The sequence below is a fragment of the Balaenoptera physalus genome (genome assembly GCF_965194825.1).
Source record: "Balaenoptera physalus genome assembly, chromosome: 3".
Lineage (NCBI taxonomy): Eukaryota > Metazoa > Chordata > Mammalia > Artiodactyla > Balaenopteridae > Balaenoptera > Balaenoptera physalus.
The window spans coordinates 143,576,860-143,591,767 of NC_138890.1; the positions used below are offsets into that span (position 1 = coordinate 143,576,860).

Here is a 14,908-nt window from a genome sequence, read left to right on the forward strand (position 1 = left end):
CCATATAAAACCAACTTAATTTTTGAAATTAAACACTCTACACATGTTACAATGTACTTTAATTGTGCTTTATTTTATGTAAGAGAAATAATAGAGATAGAGAATATGAGAATTACATTAGTAATTTCACATGATGGTCACATAGGTAAGGAATAATATTCTTTACTAAAAAAAATCAGGTCTTTAACTCTCTTTTCTTTCTTATATAATTTATTAGTTTTAAGGAATCCACCAGGGGCTTCGCTGGTGGTGCAGTGGTTAAGACTCCGTGCTTCCGATGCAGGGGGCCTGGGTTTGATCCCAGATCAGGGAACTAGATCCCACATGCATGCCGCAACTAAGAGTTCACATGCCACAACTAAGGAGCCCATGTGCCGCAACTAAGGAGCCCACCTGCCACAACTAAGAAGCCCACATGCTGCAACTAAGGAGCCAGTGAGCTGCAACCAAGACCTGGCGCAACCAAATAAATAAATAAATATTAAAAAAAAAATCCACCAAAGCTATATTACAGCTCAGTTCTTCAGAGTATATCCTCAACACATTTAACACAACTTATTTTTCTTTTTTTTTTTTTTGGCTGTGCTGCATGGCATGCGGGATCTTAGTTTCCTGACCAGGGATCAAACCCATGCCCCCTGCAGTGGAAGCGGTAAGTCCCTTACATAACTTTTAATAAATCTCTATCCTAGTAAGATTCTTTTAGAAAGTATAAAATATTTCAAAATATTTGAAGAAAATATTTTAGAATGGAGACCAATCTTTCTAAAATTTTTTAAATAGTTTACATTTTCCTTGTTTCAAAAGACTTTAAGTGTGACAGAAAAGATATAGATGAACCTTAATGGAAATTGCTAAGGGAAAGAAGCCAGTCTGAAAATACTACATGCTGTATGATTCCAATTATATGATATTCTGAAAAAGACAAAATTATAGAGACAGGAAAAAGAGGAGAATGGTTGAACGTGTGAAGCAACAGGAGATTTTTTAGGGTAGTGACACTATTCTGTATGATACCATAATAGTGGATACAAAAAAAAAAAATAGTGGATACATGACATTGTCGAAATCCACAAAAATTTACAGCACAGAGTGAAGCTTAATGTATGCAAATTTTAAAAAATCATATGGGAAGTCGTAGTATAAGGCCTAATATAAAGTCTCAATATTATGTGTTGCCTTAACAGTCATGTTTATTACCTGGGAAAAATGGGAGGGCCTACGATGGCCTAACTGTATGTCCCTCTCCCCACTCTTCCCATAGATAAGTTCCTCTAGCTAAACCTCTAACTCTCCGTACTGAAGGGACCAGGCACAGTCAGTGCTGATCCCTGAGTAGTTAGTTTCAGTTCCCTGCCAACTTGTGGAATTATTCAAACAACTAATCAAATTCTTCACAGGAACCAGAGGGCACCTCATCCTCTTGGTACTACAAAACTCTCTCCCACAGCCTCTGGTTGTTCCTTCCGTTCCTGAGTGCGACTTCTGTGTGGCAGTGCCTTCTCTATGTGGTACCCTCCTGCCCGAGAGACTGTGAGTATATGTGGCCAACAGACTGCTGTTGATGTCATCTGTCCTGTGTCGGGTGTTGTGTGTTTGGCTATTCCCAAAACCCCAGGGAGGGAACTCTTCCCTCACCAGCAGGGTGACTAGGAGGCAGTTAAAACAGAGGTTGGGGGACCTGAGGATGGAATGCAGATTGTGACAACATAATCTGTCTGTATTGTACATATATGAAACGACCTCACTGAAGAGGGTGGAGGAAATAGGTGATTACCTAAGGAAATGGTGGCATTCAAGATTACCACTTGGAAGTGAGTGAAGTCGGTAAAACTAAAGACAAAAGCAACTGCACACAAGCAGTGGACTCAAGTTGATAAAACTGTTATCCACAGGAGTAGGGTTAATAATTCTGATACTTCCATAAATGTACACTCAAATTGAGCAATTAGGTAAATGGATGTTAGATGATGGAAGCTAGGTTTCTCACTGTTGGAGCAGGAATTTACAGATAAGCAATGGGAATGGCTAGAATAATCTACGCGGCAATGAATTAGAGTTGGTTGTATGGATCAGTATGAAGTCATGCTTAGCTTAATATAGACAGGGGTGGTTCCACATAGAGAAATAGAGATATGGGTATATTTATTAGTTAGAATACACACATATATTTCCTTGCTCTGTCAGCTGAGAGGGTCTAGAAGCAATTACACTCCAAATACCAAATCTTGGTTTCTAATACCACTCTCCAATAAAAGTAACAAGGACATCTTTGAGAAATGGCTGATCCTAGGACCAGGACAGGAAATATACAAGTTGAGCATCTTGTAGTGTCAGTAAGTAAGTGACAGACAAACAAACAACAAAAACAACATTGATGGAGGCATGTCAAAGGGATACAAGAGCCAACTGAAAGAGCACCCAATGACCAAAGCTGGAACAACCTGAGCAATACAATGAAGGAGTACTGGATTATAACTCAGTGTATAAAGTAAATACTCATGAGTCTATACTGCTATAAATAAATGATCAAATAAATAAATGGGAGAGAAGAGAGAAATCTCCTGTGAAGAATTCCAAATAATTTAAATAAATATCCCACCTCAAAGGAGAGGAAGCATAACTCCCCAGTCCTTGAGTGTGGGCTGTGCTTAGTGATTTCCTTCCAAAGAGTGCAGGATGGAAAGGAGGAAAAAACGAGTGACATTACTACAGAGAAACCCGAATAAACCTTTGATGTGACGTGATTAAGATAGACCATTGTTTGTGTTCTTCCTCCCCAAACCCTGTAACGCCAATCTAGCCATGAGAAAAACACCCAATTCCAATAGTGGGGCATTCCAGCAAATATCTGACTAATACACCTCAATACTGTCCAAGTCATAAAAAACAAAAACCAAGATATCTGAGAAATTGTCACAGCCAAGAGGAGCCTAAGGAGACATGACAATTAAATGTAATGTGGTATCCTGAACGGGATCCTGGAACAGAAAAAGCACATTAGGTAAAAACTAAAGAAATTGGAATACAGTATGGACTTTAGTTAATAATAATATAGGGCTTCCCTGGTGGCGCAGTGGTTGAGAATCTGCCTGCCAATGCAGGGGACACGGGTTCGAGCCCTGCTCTGGGAAGATCCCACATGCCGCGGAGCAACTGGGCCGGTGAGCCACAACTACTGAGCCTGTGCGTCTGGAGCTTGTGCTCCGCAACAAGAGAGGCCACGATGGTGAGAGGCCCGCGCACCGTGATGAAGAGTGGCTCCTGCTCGCCGCAACTAGAGAAAGCCCTCGCACAGAAACGGGGACCCAACACAGCCAAAAATAAATAAATAAATTAATAAATTAATTAATTAATATTTTTTTAAAAAAAATAATAATATAATATCAACACTGGTTTATTTTTTTCATTAATTGTAACAAATGTACCATATAATGTCAGGTGTTAATAATAGGGGAAGCTGGGCATGAGTATATGAGAACTCTGTACTATCTTTACATTTTTTTCTGTAAATCTAAAGCTGCTCTAAAAATAAAGTCTACTTTAAAAAAAGCATCTGGGAAGCCTAGAGAGTGATAATATCCAGCAAAGTAAATAATAAATAAATAAGGAACTGAGGGGAAGGAAAATACGTTAATCCAGGGATGAGGTTAGAATACTAACATGCATGCCTTTAGCAACGACGTGCTTGGTTAGAGGTAGGCTGTACATTTGGGTCCGCAGAAGTAAAGAAGCTTTGCATGTCTGTGTCTCATAGCAGCCCTCAGCACCCTCCTGCACTGAGGACAGAGACAGCAGCAGTAGAGCAGGGGGAGCTGAGCTGGCCTGCGGCCCGGAAGCCAGTCTATAAAGAATACTGCACATCTCTGGGGCGCCAAAACGTCACTCTAATCTTTATTTACCTGAGTTCTTCTTGGAAGGATGCAGCTAAAAAGAACTACTTTGGTAAGTCACTTGGGGTGGGATAAGACCTCCTCACGCCACAAAATGCATGCTTAGATGGCCTGTGGGCTGCTGCCTAAGAAGTTAGGGTCTGGGAACCGCAGGGTCTTTGCTTCCTGGGACACCGCTCCAGACATCCTCTTTCTCTGCCTTTCCACTTAAATAAACGTTGAATAAATTTTTCAAGAATACAGTTTTGAAGGGAACCGAATTACTAGTTGGAACAGAGAGCCCAATTATTAGCCTATTCAAGGCGTCCACATGTCATCAGCCCCTTGTATTACCAAACTGAGTAAAAACGAATCTAACAGTAACCAGAGCCAGACAATCCAACGACCTCTCTCTCTGATAGTCTCAGATGATCCAAGGGCACAATTTAGACGATCAGCCTACCCTTCAGGCAACCATCCAAGGACATTATTTCCCTTAACTGATAAGAATAGGGCAGCAAAGAGTTTGGAGTTACATTTTTTTGGTGAATGACTATTCTTCGTGCTGCTGATCACGGACAGATTCATGTGCCTGATACTCAGTGAATCAACTGAGAGGTGGGCAGGGTTGATATTTTCTTATTAAAAGCAAGGAACCCAACCAGGACTAACCAACCACATTTACCTAGAGCTGGACCGAGGGAGTCCTTGTGAACAGTGCTAAGATTTTCCCTAGAAAACAGCTCTGGGCCTATTTTTACAAGGGTAATTGAAGCTTAAAATTCATCATCGTGAGGGGGTTGCAAAAGTTTTAACCTAAAAATATTTCAAACCAGGAGTTGGGAATCATCTACCCTAGATAAATAGGGGGAAACTATCCACAAACTGATTTTAATCACTGTAACTTCCTAGAGAATGTCTAACATAAATCGGCTTTTTTTCCCTGTTTCTTTCATAGGCTCACATTGCTTCTGGATCTTCTTAATTATCCATATTCTTTAAGTGAGCATTCCGTCCTTGGGTCCCTTAACGCTATAACCTGGGGAGATCTCACCCAAATTCACCGCCCTACTCTGCCATTTGTTTGGTGAGGACACCCAATCTGTATCTCTACACTGACCTTTTTTGGGGCTAATAGACCTGTATTACCCGTACATTCCTGGATATCTTTCCTGAAGGTCTCTCAGATGCCTTAATGTTACAGATAGAATTCATTATTTCTGTTGAACCTCCATTCCCCGTCCTCCTGACAATCTCTCCAGAAACCTGGGAGGTAATTAGGATTCCTTCCTTTCCCGCTCTGTCCACACCAATCTCTGTACCTCACTAATTTCATATCTAAATAGGTCTTGAGTTTTTCCTTTTTATACATGGTGCCTGCCCCATCATTCCTTCACTAGGCGATTGCAAGTCTCCTGTTACACACATTGGTCTTGCTCTTCTCCAAACTATCCTCCATACTAAAGTCAGAGTTAAAAAAAATTTTTTTCTAACAGTTAATTTTTTCAACTCTGTAATATATGCATAAAGTTTAAAACCAAAATGTTACAAAAGAGTACATAGGGAAAAGTCTGCACTTTGCACCTCTCAGTCACCCAGTTTGCCTTCCCAAAGGCACCATAGCTATCAATTCCCTTGGTAAAGATTGTATTTCTAGTTATTTATTTATTTTTGGCTGTGTTGGGTCTTCGTTTCTGTGCGATGGCTTTCTCTAGTTGTGGCAAGTGGGGGCCACTCTTCATCACGGTGCGCGGGCCTTTCACTATCACGGCCTCTCTTGTTGCAGAGCACAGGCTCCAGACGCTGCAGGCTCAGTAATTGTGGCTCACGGGCCTAGTTGCTCCGCGGCATGTGGGATCTTCCCAGACCAGGGCTTGAACCCGTGTCCCCTGCATTGGCAGGCAGATTCTCAACCACTGCGCCACCAGGGAAGCCCAAGATTGCATTTCTAAAAGGCATCTACTTCACATCTTCCCATGGCTCACCACTGTCTGTAAGTAAATGGTGAAATTGAGAAGCACATATGAGGCTTCTCAGGGTTTTGTCCTGTTTCTCTCTCATTTCTTCTAGTCAGTCCCTCTATCCATCCGGATTTTGTCTGCTGTAAGCATTTTGCTCTTCCCTAAAAAGTCTAAGGCTTCCTTCCCTCTGTGATTTTGTATATGCTGTTTCTCTCACCTGGGATGCCTTCCCCAAGTTCCTTCATCCCCCATGCCACCCTTTTCTTTGAGTACAAAGTACTCTTAATACTCCTCTAAATATGTTCAATTTTAAAAGACTTTGTGGACCTCTGCAGATAAAGGTTATGCCCTTGTCTCATGAAGCCCTTTTAGGACCATATGTATATATATTTTTATTATAGCACCTATCACTTTGCTTGGCCATGTCAAAGGCAGTAGTATATTCCTTTGTTTTTTGAGTCCTCAGAGTTTAGCAATCTGCCTAATACCTAGTCGTTGTTGAATAAATATTGAATATTAGTTACAATGTAACTACTACTAAGGATATATTAGGCTGCATTAATAGCAACACAGTACTTAAAATTTTTAGTTCTGGCCACCACATATACAGATAGATGTTGAGGAAGTATAGCATCTCCCTGACAATGTATGGTTTACTAACACTGCGATGGCCTTAACAAGAAAAGACTAAGAGGGTGCACAGCTCCCTTAGAATCTCTGAAGGGCTAAAGAGGAAGCAGCTGACAACAAACTAGTGAGTTTCCCCATGAGACCAGAGGTTCTCCACAACAGTGTTGGGTCATCTTGGTTTGTCTTCATCAGTGCTGAGATGTATTGTAACTTATTTGCGCTAATAAAAGTTAAAGTACTGAAATTTGAAAACAATTTACTTTTCCCCCCTCCTAAACTAGACTGGATTCAAGGTTACTTCTACAAAGTCACTCCTGCCCACTTCTATTCCAATATACTTTGTTGAGATAGGGGTACAACTGATGGGTCCGGAAACTGGGTATAAGTCACAGTTTACCTTATCTTTACTTCACCCCCGGAAGAATGCTGAACATGTGAATGTTATCTATTGTGGGGTTGGGGGGATACAGAGAACTGCCCTCCTAGATTATGAGCTCCTCCAGGGTAGGGACCATGACTTTTCATTTTGTGTCTACCCATAGTGTCTGGGTGGAAGAAAATGTGACAAAAACTTTTAAAAAGGACTGAAGGAAAGAGAAAAAGCAAAGGAATAAAGGAGGTTTATCATTTACTTTCTTAGAAATTGTTAATTGAATTCCATTTTTAACTCAACATAAGAAACAAAAAAAAAACCCATTAATAAAAGCTGCTTAGGGACTTCCCTGGTGGTGCAGTGGTTAAGAATCTGCCTGCCAATGCAGGGCATACGGGTTCGAGCCCTGGTCCAGGAAGATCCCACATGCTGCAAAGCAACTAAGCCCGTCCGCCAAAGCTACTGAGCCTGCGCTCTAGAGCCCGCGAGCCACAACTACTGAGCCCTCTTGCCACGACTGCTGAAGCCCGTGCGCCCAGAGCCCGTGCTCCACAGCAGGAGAAGCCACCGCAATGAGAAGCACGTGCGCCGCGGCGGGGAGTGGCCCCCAGCTCGCCGCAGCTGGAGAGAGCCTGCGCGCAGCAAGGAAGACCCAACACAGCCCCAAAATAAATAAAGAAAAAAAACTGCAGAAACTCACATGACAAACAGTAAAGGTGAAGAAACAACAGAGTAAAAATTACAACAGTAACCACTGCCTGCCCCCCAAATATCTCAGTAATCAAATATTTCTTAACTTTTTGGCTCTTCAAAATATGTGCAGTCCATAATACAGTAGGAACTGATTATCTATCCAAGGCTAGTTGTAAATGTCCTCTGATTATCTGATGTAATTCTAAGCTCAAAGGCTTTTGCCTCTCCTGCAGTACCTTGCTTGGAACAAAGCTGTGCTTAATGCATATTACTTTTATTTCATAAATATAAAGTATATAAAAACCAGAAGAGTTGAGTAACTTTCACTGGGAAGGAAAAAGAACATTTTTAGTCTTTTTCTCTTTTATATTATTTTCATGAAGAGTCTAACTCTTTGCCCATTGACACCTGTCCAAATGCTATGACACTGCAAAACTGAGATCACATAAACTTTTTTTGGACACTTGATTTTGCCCATGTTAAAGGAATATAATTGAGTAACACACTCACTTAAAATTCTATTACAAATAAGCATACTTTCTTTACTCCCCCTGTGATATGCCATGATCCCATCTGTATAGACTTTTACTCACTGAAAGTACAATAAATATTTGTCGATTGATTTGGTTGATGCAACTGTAAGCCTTGTTTTCAGTTCAAAGTCTACATTTTACTGATAATCTAAAAATATTAATTCCTATACATCCAAATGTCTGGGTAGCATCCTGCTTCCCGAACACACACACATTCACCCTTAACCCCAACCTGCTCCTTCCAACAGAGCTTGTCGTGGGGAGGACATTTCAGGAGGGCATCCAGCAGGAGGAAAGACCAACATCTCTCGCTTCTTGAGCTGTCGAGGTGCCCAATAGCAACTTAGTGGCTCAAAGTAAAAAAGAGCAGCGCGGGTGGCGGGTGGGGTGGAGGAAAAGGAAACTTCATCAAAGATGCAAGGGACAACTCCCAGGGGCTTACAGATTCCATCCGAACAGGAAAAACGAAAAGGTTAGAAAACAGTGGCAGGGTGGTGTCTCCAGCCATGTTTCAATTCACGCTGCACTGATAACAAGCCACATATCTGCCTTACCCAAGCAACTTCCCCAGTGCCCATCTCCCCACCTTGGAACAGGAAGGGCAGCGGTCCCCACGACTCCGGAGTAATAATTAGGGGAGACCACTGCCTGCAGAGACTCCGCCAGAGGAAAGGAACCGAAGGGCTGCGGCCCTTCTCTGCAATCCAGGAAGCCCCCTCCCGCGCGCAGGTGGGCGGGCGTCCCATGCCGCAAGGATGCAGGGCATGGAGCGGGGTACCGGGGCCCCTCCCAGAGACCCCCGCCAGCCCCGCCAGGGGGAGCGTCTGCGCCCGACGGCCGGCTGCGGGGACACGGTGGACGGCGCAGGGCGGCGGCTCGGCGGCGCGGCTCCCCTCCCGCGTCCCCACCCTCTCCCCGCCCGCCCCCGGCGCGGCCTTGCCCGCCCCCTCCGCCCCCTCCCGCGGCGCCATGCGCAGACTCAGTTCCTGGAGAAAGATGGCGACAGCCGAGAAGCAGAAACACGACGGGCGGGTGAAGATCGGCCACTACATCCTGGGAGACACGCTGGGGGTCGGGACGTTCGGCAAAGTGAAGGGTGAGGACCTCCGGGGCAAGGCTCGGCCCCAGCCCGGGATCCGGGTGACTTCCGCCCTTCGCATCTCTTCATCCTCCCCCGCCCCTTGCGTTCCTCGTCCCCCGGGCTCGGCAGTCCCTGTCCTGGCTCCTGCCGGAGTAGAGCCGGAGGCCACGGCGGGACTGCGGAGCGGCGCCCCCAGGGCGGGCGGGGGGTGGGGTGGGGACTGGTCGCCATGGCGACGGTGCGACGGCCAGAGGGGCTCGTCCGTGCGAGGGGCGGGGATGCAGAGGTGCGAACTTTCCCAGGCCGGACGGTCGGGGGCTGCACTACCCGCTCCCTTAGCCGGGTGGGGGCGCCGGGGTCTTGGCCGGGAGCCCCGGCGAGGCGGCCCGCCGTTCGTCCTAGCTGTGATCCCTCGGCTCAGGGCCAGCCCATCGGTTCCCTGGCCGTCCTCGGCATTGTCCATATTTCCGTCCTCTTCAGAAGGCTGTTGACTTACCTGCCCTGGCTGATTCTCAAGTGTGAAATGTGCTCCCCCGAAGTAAGGTTGCTTTGGGGAGTAGTTTACAGAGTTTAAAAAAAAAAAAAAAAAAAAAAGGCCATCTCGTCGGAAAGGATCACTAATTTTTTTCGGAGCAGTTAATGAATGTAACTGTTCCTCCATGTATTTGCGATCCTTGGTTTATGGTCTGAATGCAGACGCCGTGCCTTCAGTGTTTCTGAATTACCAAACCTGGTAGGCAGTGCAGATTTTGCTTCCAGATAGTGTTTATTAATTCATTGATGCAGTTAGTTTCCGTTTATTTTCACAGGATATCTATATTTTTAATAAATAGTTTTATGTACATTACTTGAAAAAAAAATTTTTTTAAAGAAAAGTGGAATCGCTTACCCTTGTTTCAATACAGTATTCTGGAAATAACAAACTTGCTCTCCAGTCCACCAATGCTGGCACAAAAAGTTTAATTGCAAATTTTGTGAGGCATAAATATTTTTTCTTCAAAATATTTGACGTTGTTATTAGGGATGTAGAGGAAGGAAGTATGGAACTGATAAATAATTCATGCATTGGCTTTGGATAAATAGCCTGTGACTTGAATATACTAAGCTCTTGGTAAATATTTGACTTGAAAGGGAAAAAAGTTTGTGAAAGTCTGTACAGTGAATTAACTAACTGAGCCTTGCTCTATCGGAGCTAAATAAACATTTTCTGATTTTATCTAGGGATGGAAGAGGAGAGCCCTTCCTTCTCTTGCTCTTTCTGAGTCATAGAACTGGAAAATTGCTGTATAGCCCACAGGGAAGCAACTGCCTAAACCTTCTTAAGAAAATCAGCAAGGCCAACAATGTAAGAAAGTAAGAAGCAAATGCCAGAATAGGGTAATAACAGCCATTAGGGTGGGTCTGTATTAGGCCAGTAAGATGTTTCTGTGCTTTTGAAGTTATTTATTTTTGGCGATGTTGTCTCTTTACTTGTTAGCGATTACAAACTTTCAGTTTATAAGTATTTGTAAGAAATACTCGTTAACGCCACCCAAATAGTAATGACAGTTTTGATGCCTTCACCCCTCCCAGAGTTCTGTTTGGATTAGGATACTCATTGTTTTCCCAATATAGACCTGAGCAGAGTCAGGTCTCACTTTCTTATTGGCTAGGTGGCTTTTGGCCTGGCAGATAGGAAAGCAAGAGGATATTTCTCATTTCCTGGGTTTGATCTGTGATGTGGCTGTGCCTTGAATCCCTCCAGCGACTGCTATTCCTTAACCTTCACTCTTCCACATGTGCTTCTCTTGAAATACCACACACTGTCAAAGTCAACAATCTCTCCAAATATAGAAAGGCCAGTATTAGTCAAAGGATCATAGGTTTTACAGATATGGTTCATTTGTTCATAAATACATTAATTGATGGTGGTCAAAATCTTCAACCAGTGCATTTTTTAAAGTTGTTAAACAGTTGGGATGCTTTCTGCCCCGAATAAGAAAATGCAACTCAGCCTAGCCAAGAACATCTCTTTCTGTGGTTCTCTGTCCAGAGCAAGGAAGCCCCAGCATAGCCCTCATGAGTCTCATTGGCTCAATCAGTCCCTCTGGCCAGGGATACCATGTGCTAACTGGCTTAGGCTTGTGTTCCTATAAGTAGGCACTAGCAGGGGAGATGATATTACCCTTAGAGGAATATGGCCCACTCTTGGATGTGTGTGTGGGGGGGACATCTTCTTCTGAAGTACTTGAATAGTATGGGGGGACAGAGTAGATACCTACACAGAAATGGTTTTTTTTTAGAAGAGAGGAAGGGGGACATAGCTGCCCAGTGAGCAAGCAAAAATAGCCACTGTAGCGGTGACGATGGTAACTTACAGTAGCCAAGAATTTGACAAGAATTCTTATAAGTTATATGATTAGCCACATATTTCAATGGAGACAATTTGGATTAGATAGAGGTTTTAAAATTAGTCATACACATTGCTAAATTTAACATAGAAAAGGAGTCTAATGGAGGATGTGATACAGATATGCAGAAAAATTCCCGATATGGTATTCCATCTTATAGGAAACTTATTGGGGGGGCAGAGAGGACTTTAAATTCATATGAATTATTTTGTTTCTTGTTACAGGTTTAAAAAAAATCCTTTGGTAATTTAATGGTAACATTTTGAGGGGAAACTTTAAATAGACAACTAGGGTTAGTTTGGGATTATGCTTGAATTATCTTATTATTTCCAAGATACTTCCCCACCCACCCCCTCCGGTTGTCAGGGTGTTAGTCTCCACTCCCTTGTGGTGTCTACTCTCCTTTCCTCCCAGGTAGAACAATTATAAAAGCATGGATGAACAGAGTCATGTTACTATTGCAGTAAATTTAAATGACAGTTTTTGTTAGTGTTCCGAAAGAAGATGCCTCTTTAGTAGGGTGGGTAGCCTTTGGCAAATGAGTTGTTTATACATACAATGGATTTATTACTTTGGTGAGTATTTCTATATAAAACTGCAATTTCAGATAAATAGGTGACTCTTCTAATGAATCAAAGAAGTTACTTAAAAGCTTCTTTAAGTAAAAAATCGATATGTGAATTAGAGCTATATATATCAGCATGGGTGAATTTCAAGTGTATAAGGTCAGGCCACAAAAACAAGAAGTTGAAGAATATATACAGTCATGTTATTCATATAAAATTTAAAAACATGCAAAAACACTCATGCATTACTGGTAGGAGTACAAATTGGTACCACCTCTATAGAGTATGACAGTATTTATTAAAGTTAACCCAGCAGTTCAGCTTCTAGGAATTTATCCTATAGGTGTATGAAATAATGAGTTATTCATTGCCATATTGTTTGTAAATACAGAAGATTGGAAGTAACCTTTCTAGTAGGACAATAGTTAAATTATGGTTTATCCATACAGTGGTATACCTTGCAGACATTAGGAAAAAAAGCAAAAAAGCAAGAGACTTCATATAATACAGGGAACAATTTCCAATGTGTATTTTTAAGAGGAAAAAATAAGGGGATAGTAGAACAAAGTATATAGTATTCCTACCATTTGTGTATACAGAGCAGGGACAAATTAAAGTGAGTGTAACTACTTGCATATGTATAGAGTGTCTCTTTAAAGATACACACGAAACTGTTACATTAGTTGTTCAGGGGAGGGGAACTAGGTAGCAGGGGGACATGTCACTGTATATCTTTTTATAGTTTTGAATTGTGTAGTGCAGGTATTATGTTTTCAAAAGAATATATAAAATTAAATTTGTAAAATAACCGTATGAAAAACATTGTTACTGTATCATTTATGGCTTCATACCTGTGGGAAAGACAAACACCACATTCAAGATAGTGGTAACCTCTAGGGAGAGAGAAAGGAGAAAGGAATCTGGGAGGAGTCAGACTGGGCTTCAGTTGCATCTGTAATGTTTTACTGCTTAAGCTGCTGTTGGGTGGAACACGGGTATTTGGTTTGCCTTTTGGGATGCCTGAAATGTTTGGTTAAGAAAAGGTACCTTTCTCACATTTCCACCTATAGCTTTTAAAATTCATCCCTCTCTAGGATTAAGTTATTTCCCTGCTACTTTTAGCAGTGAGATTTTTATTTTTTTCAATTTTAGAGTGAGAATGAAATGGTTGGGTGATTAGAATATCTTTAGTGAATATTTCCATCTTTGTGGCATCTCTTTATCAGTATTTAAAATTCTCTCTTTCAAAGTATGATCTTGTTTTACTTCAGGATTACATATCTAATTACAAGAGCATCTGTTACACTGTTCTACAGTTAGACAAAGTTCCCTTTAGAAAGCGATAACGGGTTGTTAGCTAATATTTAGTTGACTCATCTGCTGCTGTTGTTGTGCGGGAGACATTGTGAGTTCTGGTAACCTTTGCTGTGAATGACTCAAGTCTTCCATGGCAGAAATACCTGTCTTCCATTTCACTCAAAAGCAACATCTTAACATTACTGTAAAACAGTGACAGTCTGAAGAGTAACGTTTTGAGCTTTGGAAAAGGGGAGAAATATCTTAGTAACGCATACTCCTGACAAAGTCCATTTACTGCACTGATTGACTTACGGAGCAGCAGTTAATTTGGCTGCAACTGAGTTAAGTCACTGGAGGATCTTTAGCCTAGTTTTGAGAAAACAGTTCAGGTTTTGATATTGTGCCAAGGCTTTTTTTCCCTTCCCACTGCACTTTGATGGTGGGGTAGAGCGGAGAGGTGCAAGACTTGGAATATTCCTAATTAGAAGACCTGTTCCAACTTGATCAGTTAATAGCTTTACTTCAACAAATTAATCTCCCAGAGCCTCATATTACCTGCATCATAGGTTTATTGTGAGGATCGAATGTGATAATGTGTTTCCTAAGCTATAATAAGGTAACTATATTTTCAAAAATATTATGCTACTGAAATTCTAATGCTGAAGTATATTGGCAGTTGGGTTCAAGGCAGATATCTGTGTTCCTACAAGTAAGGAAAACATAACATATTATCTTATGGCCTTAAATTAGTAAGATTTTGCTGGGAAGAAAAAGGGAGAAAAATAATCAGAGATACTGCCTACTCTGAAAGAGAAAATACTTAGAGTCATCAGTGTTGGGACATATTTTAAAACTTTGGAGGGAAAAACCTGTATCCAATTAAGACTGGGAAATACCAGGTTAAACGTTTGATAGGTTTCTTTACGGCAGGGCTCTTTAGAGCCATTACTGTGTTAATATGTATAATGAGTTTCCAAAAGGGAGAGCAGACATCCTTTCCCAGACTCCTTGATTATGAACTCTTTTTCTGTGGAGAGTCTCCAGTCCTAGTGTTTTGTAGAGCATACTTTAGAAAGTCTATTCTAATAATTTTAGTTTTATGATTTTTTTCTAGCCCATAGAAACTTAGAATCCTGAAATTAGAACATTGGAGAGGAGGCTGTGAGTTGACTCCTGATAGGCTGTGAAGGATGAGACACAACTTCAAAAAGCAGAAAATCCTAGGAGCTGGAACATAATAGCCTGGGAGCAAGAAGTAACTCCCATGGATGTCACTGTGTGAGGGCATAGGGAGTAACTGATGCTCATACAAGGTGAACATTTGCTTGGTTCCCCGTCATCACTGTGTTCCATTTAAGAATTCTTGGATGGGACTTCCCTGGTGGCACAGTGGTTAAGAATCCGCCTGCCGGGCAACTAAGCCCATGCTCCACAACTACTGAGCCTGTGCTCTAGAGCCCGCGAGCCACAACTACTGAGCCTGTGTGCTGCAACTACTGAAGCCCATGCG

At 42.1% G+C, this 14,908-nt stretch overlaps 1 protein-coding gene and 1 long non-coding RNA gene across 5 annotated transcripts in view; one reads left to right on the plus strand and one right to left on the minus strand.

The window, feature by feature from the left end:
- Positions 1–555: 555 nt before the first annotated feature.
- Positions 556–5,537, minus strand: LOC309656777. Its single transcript, XR_014261509.1, has 2 exons — positions 3,392–5,537; positions 556–3,065 (listed from the first exon to the last, which is right to left on the minus strand). It is a non-coding gene; the product is annotated as an uncharacterized lncRNA (long non-coding RNA).
- Positions 5,538–9,015: 3,478 nt separating this feature from the next.
- The window catches only part of PRKAA1 (protein kinase AMP-activated catalytic subunit alpha 1), a 44,846-nt gene continuing 38,953 nt past the window's right edge, over positions 9,016–14,908 (plus strand). For 2 of the 4 annotated variants that reach the window (XM_082453770.1, XM_082453773.1), the window contains exons 1-2: positions 9,048–9,158; positions 10,365–10,488. Coding sequence is in view for 1 of the 4 variants with exons in the window: in XM_082453769.1 (XP_082309895.1) it covers positions 9,032–9,158 (127 nt within the window). In the remaining 3 variants the exon portion in view is untranslated. Of the gene's footprint in view, positions 9,159–10,364; positions 10,497–14,908 lie in introns of all 4 variants that reach the window. The other 2 variants (XM_082453771.1, XM_082453769.1) reach the window with 2 other exon arrangements.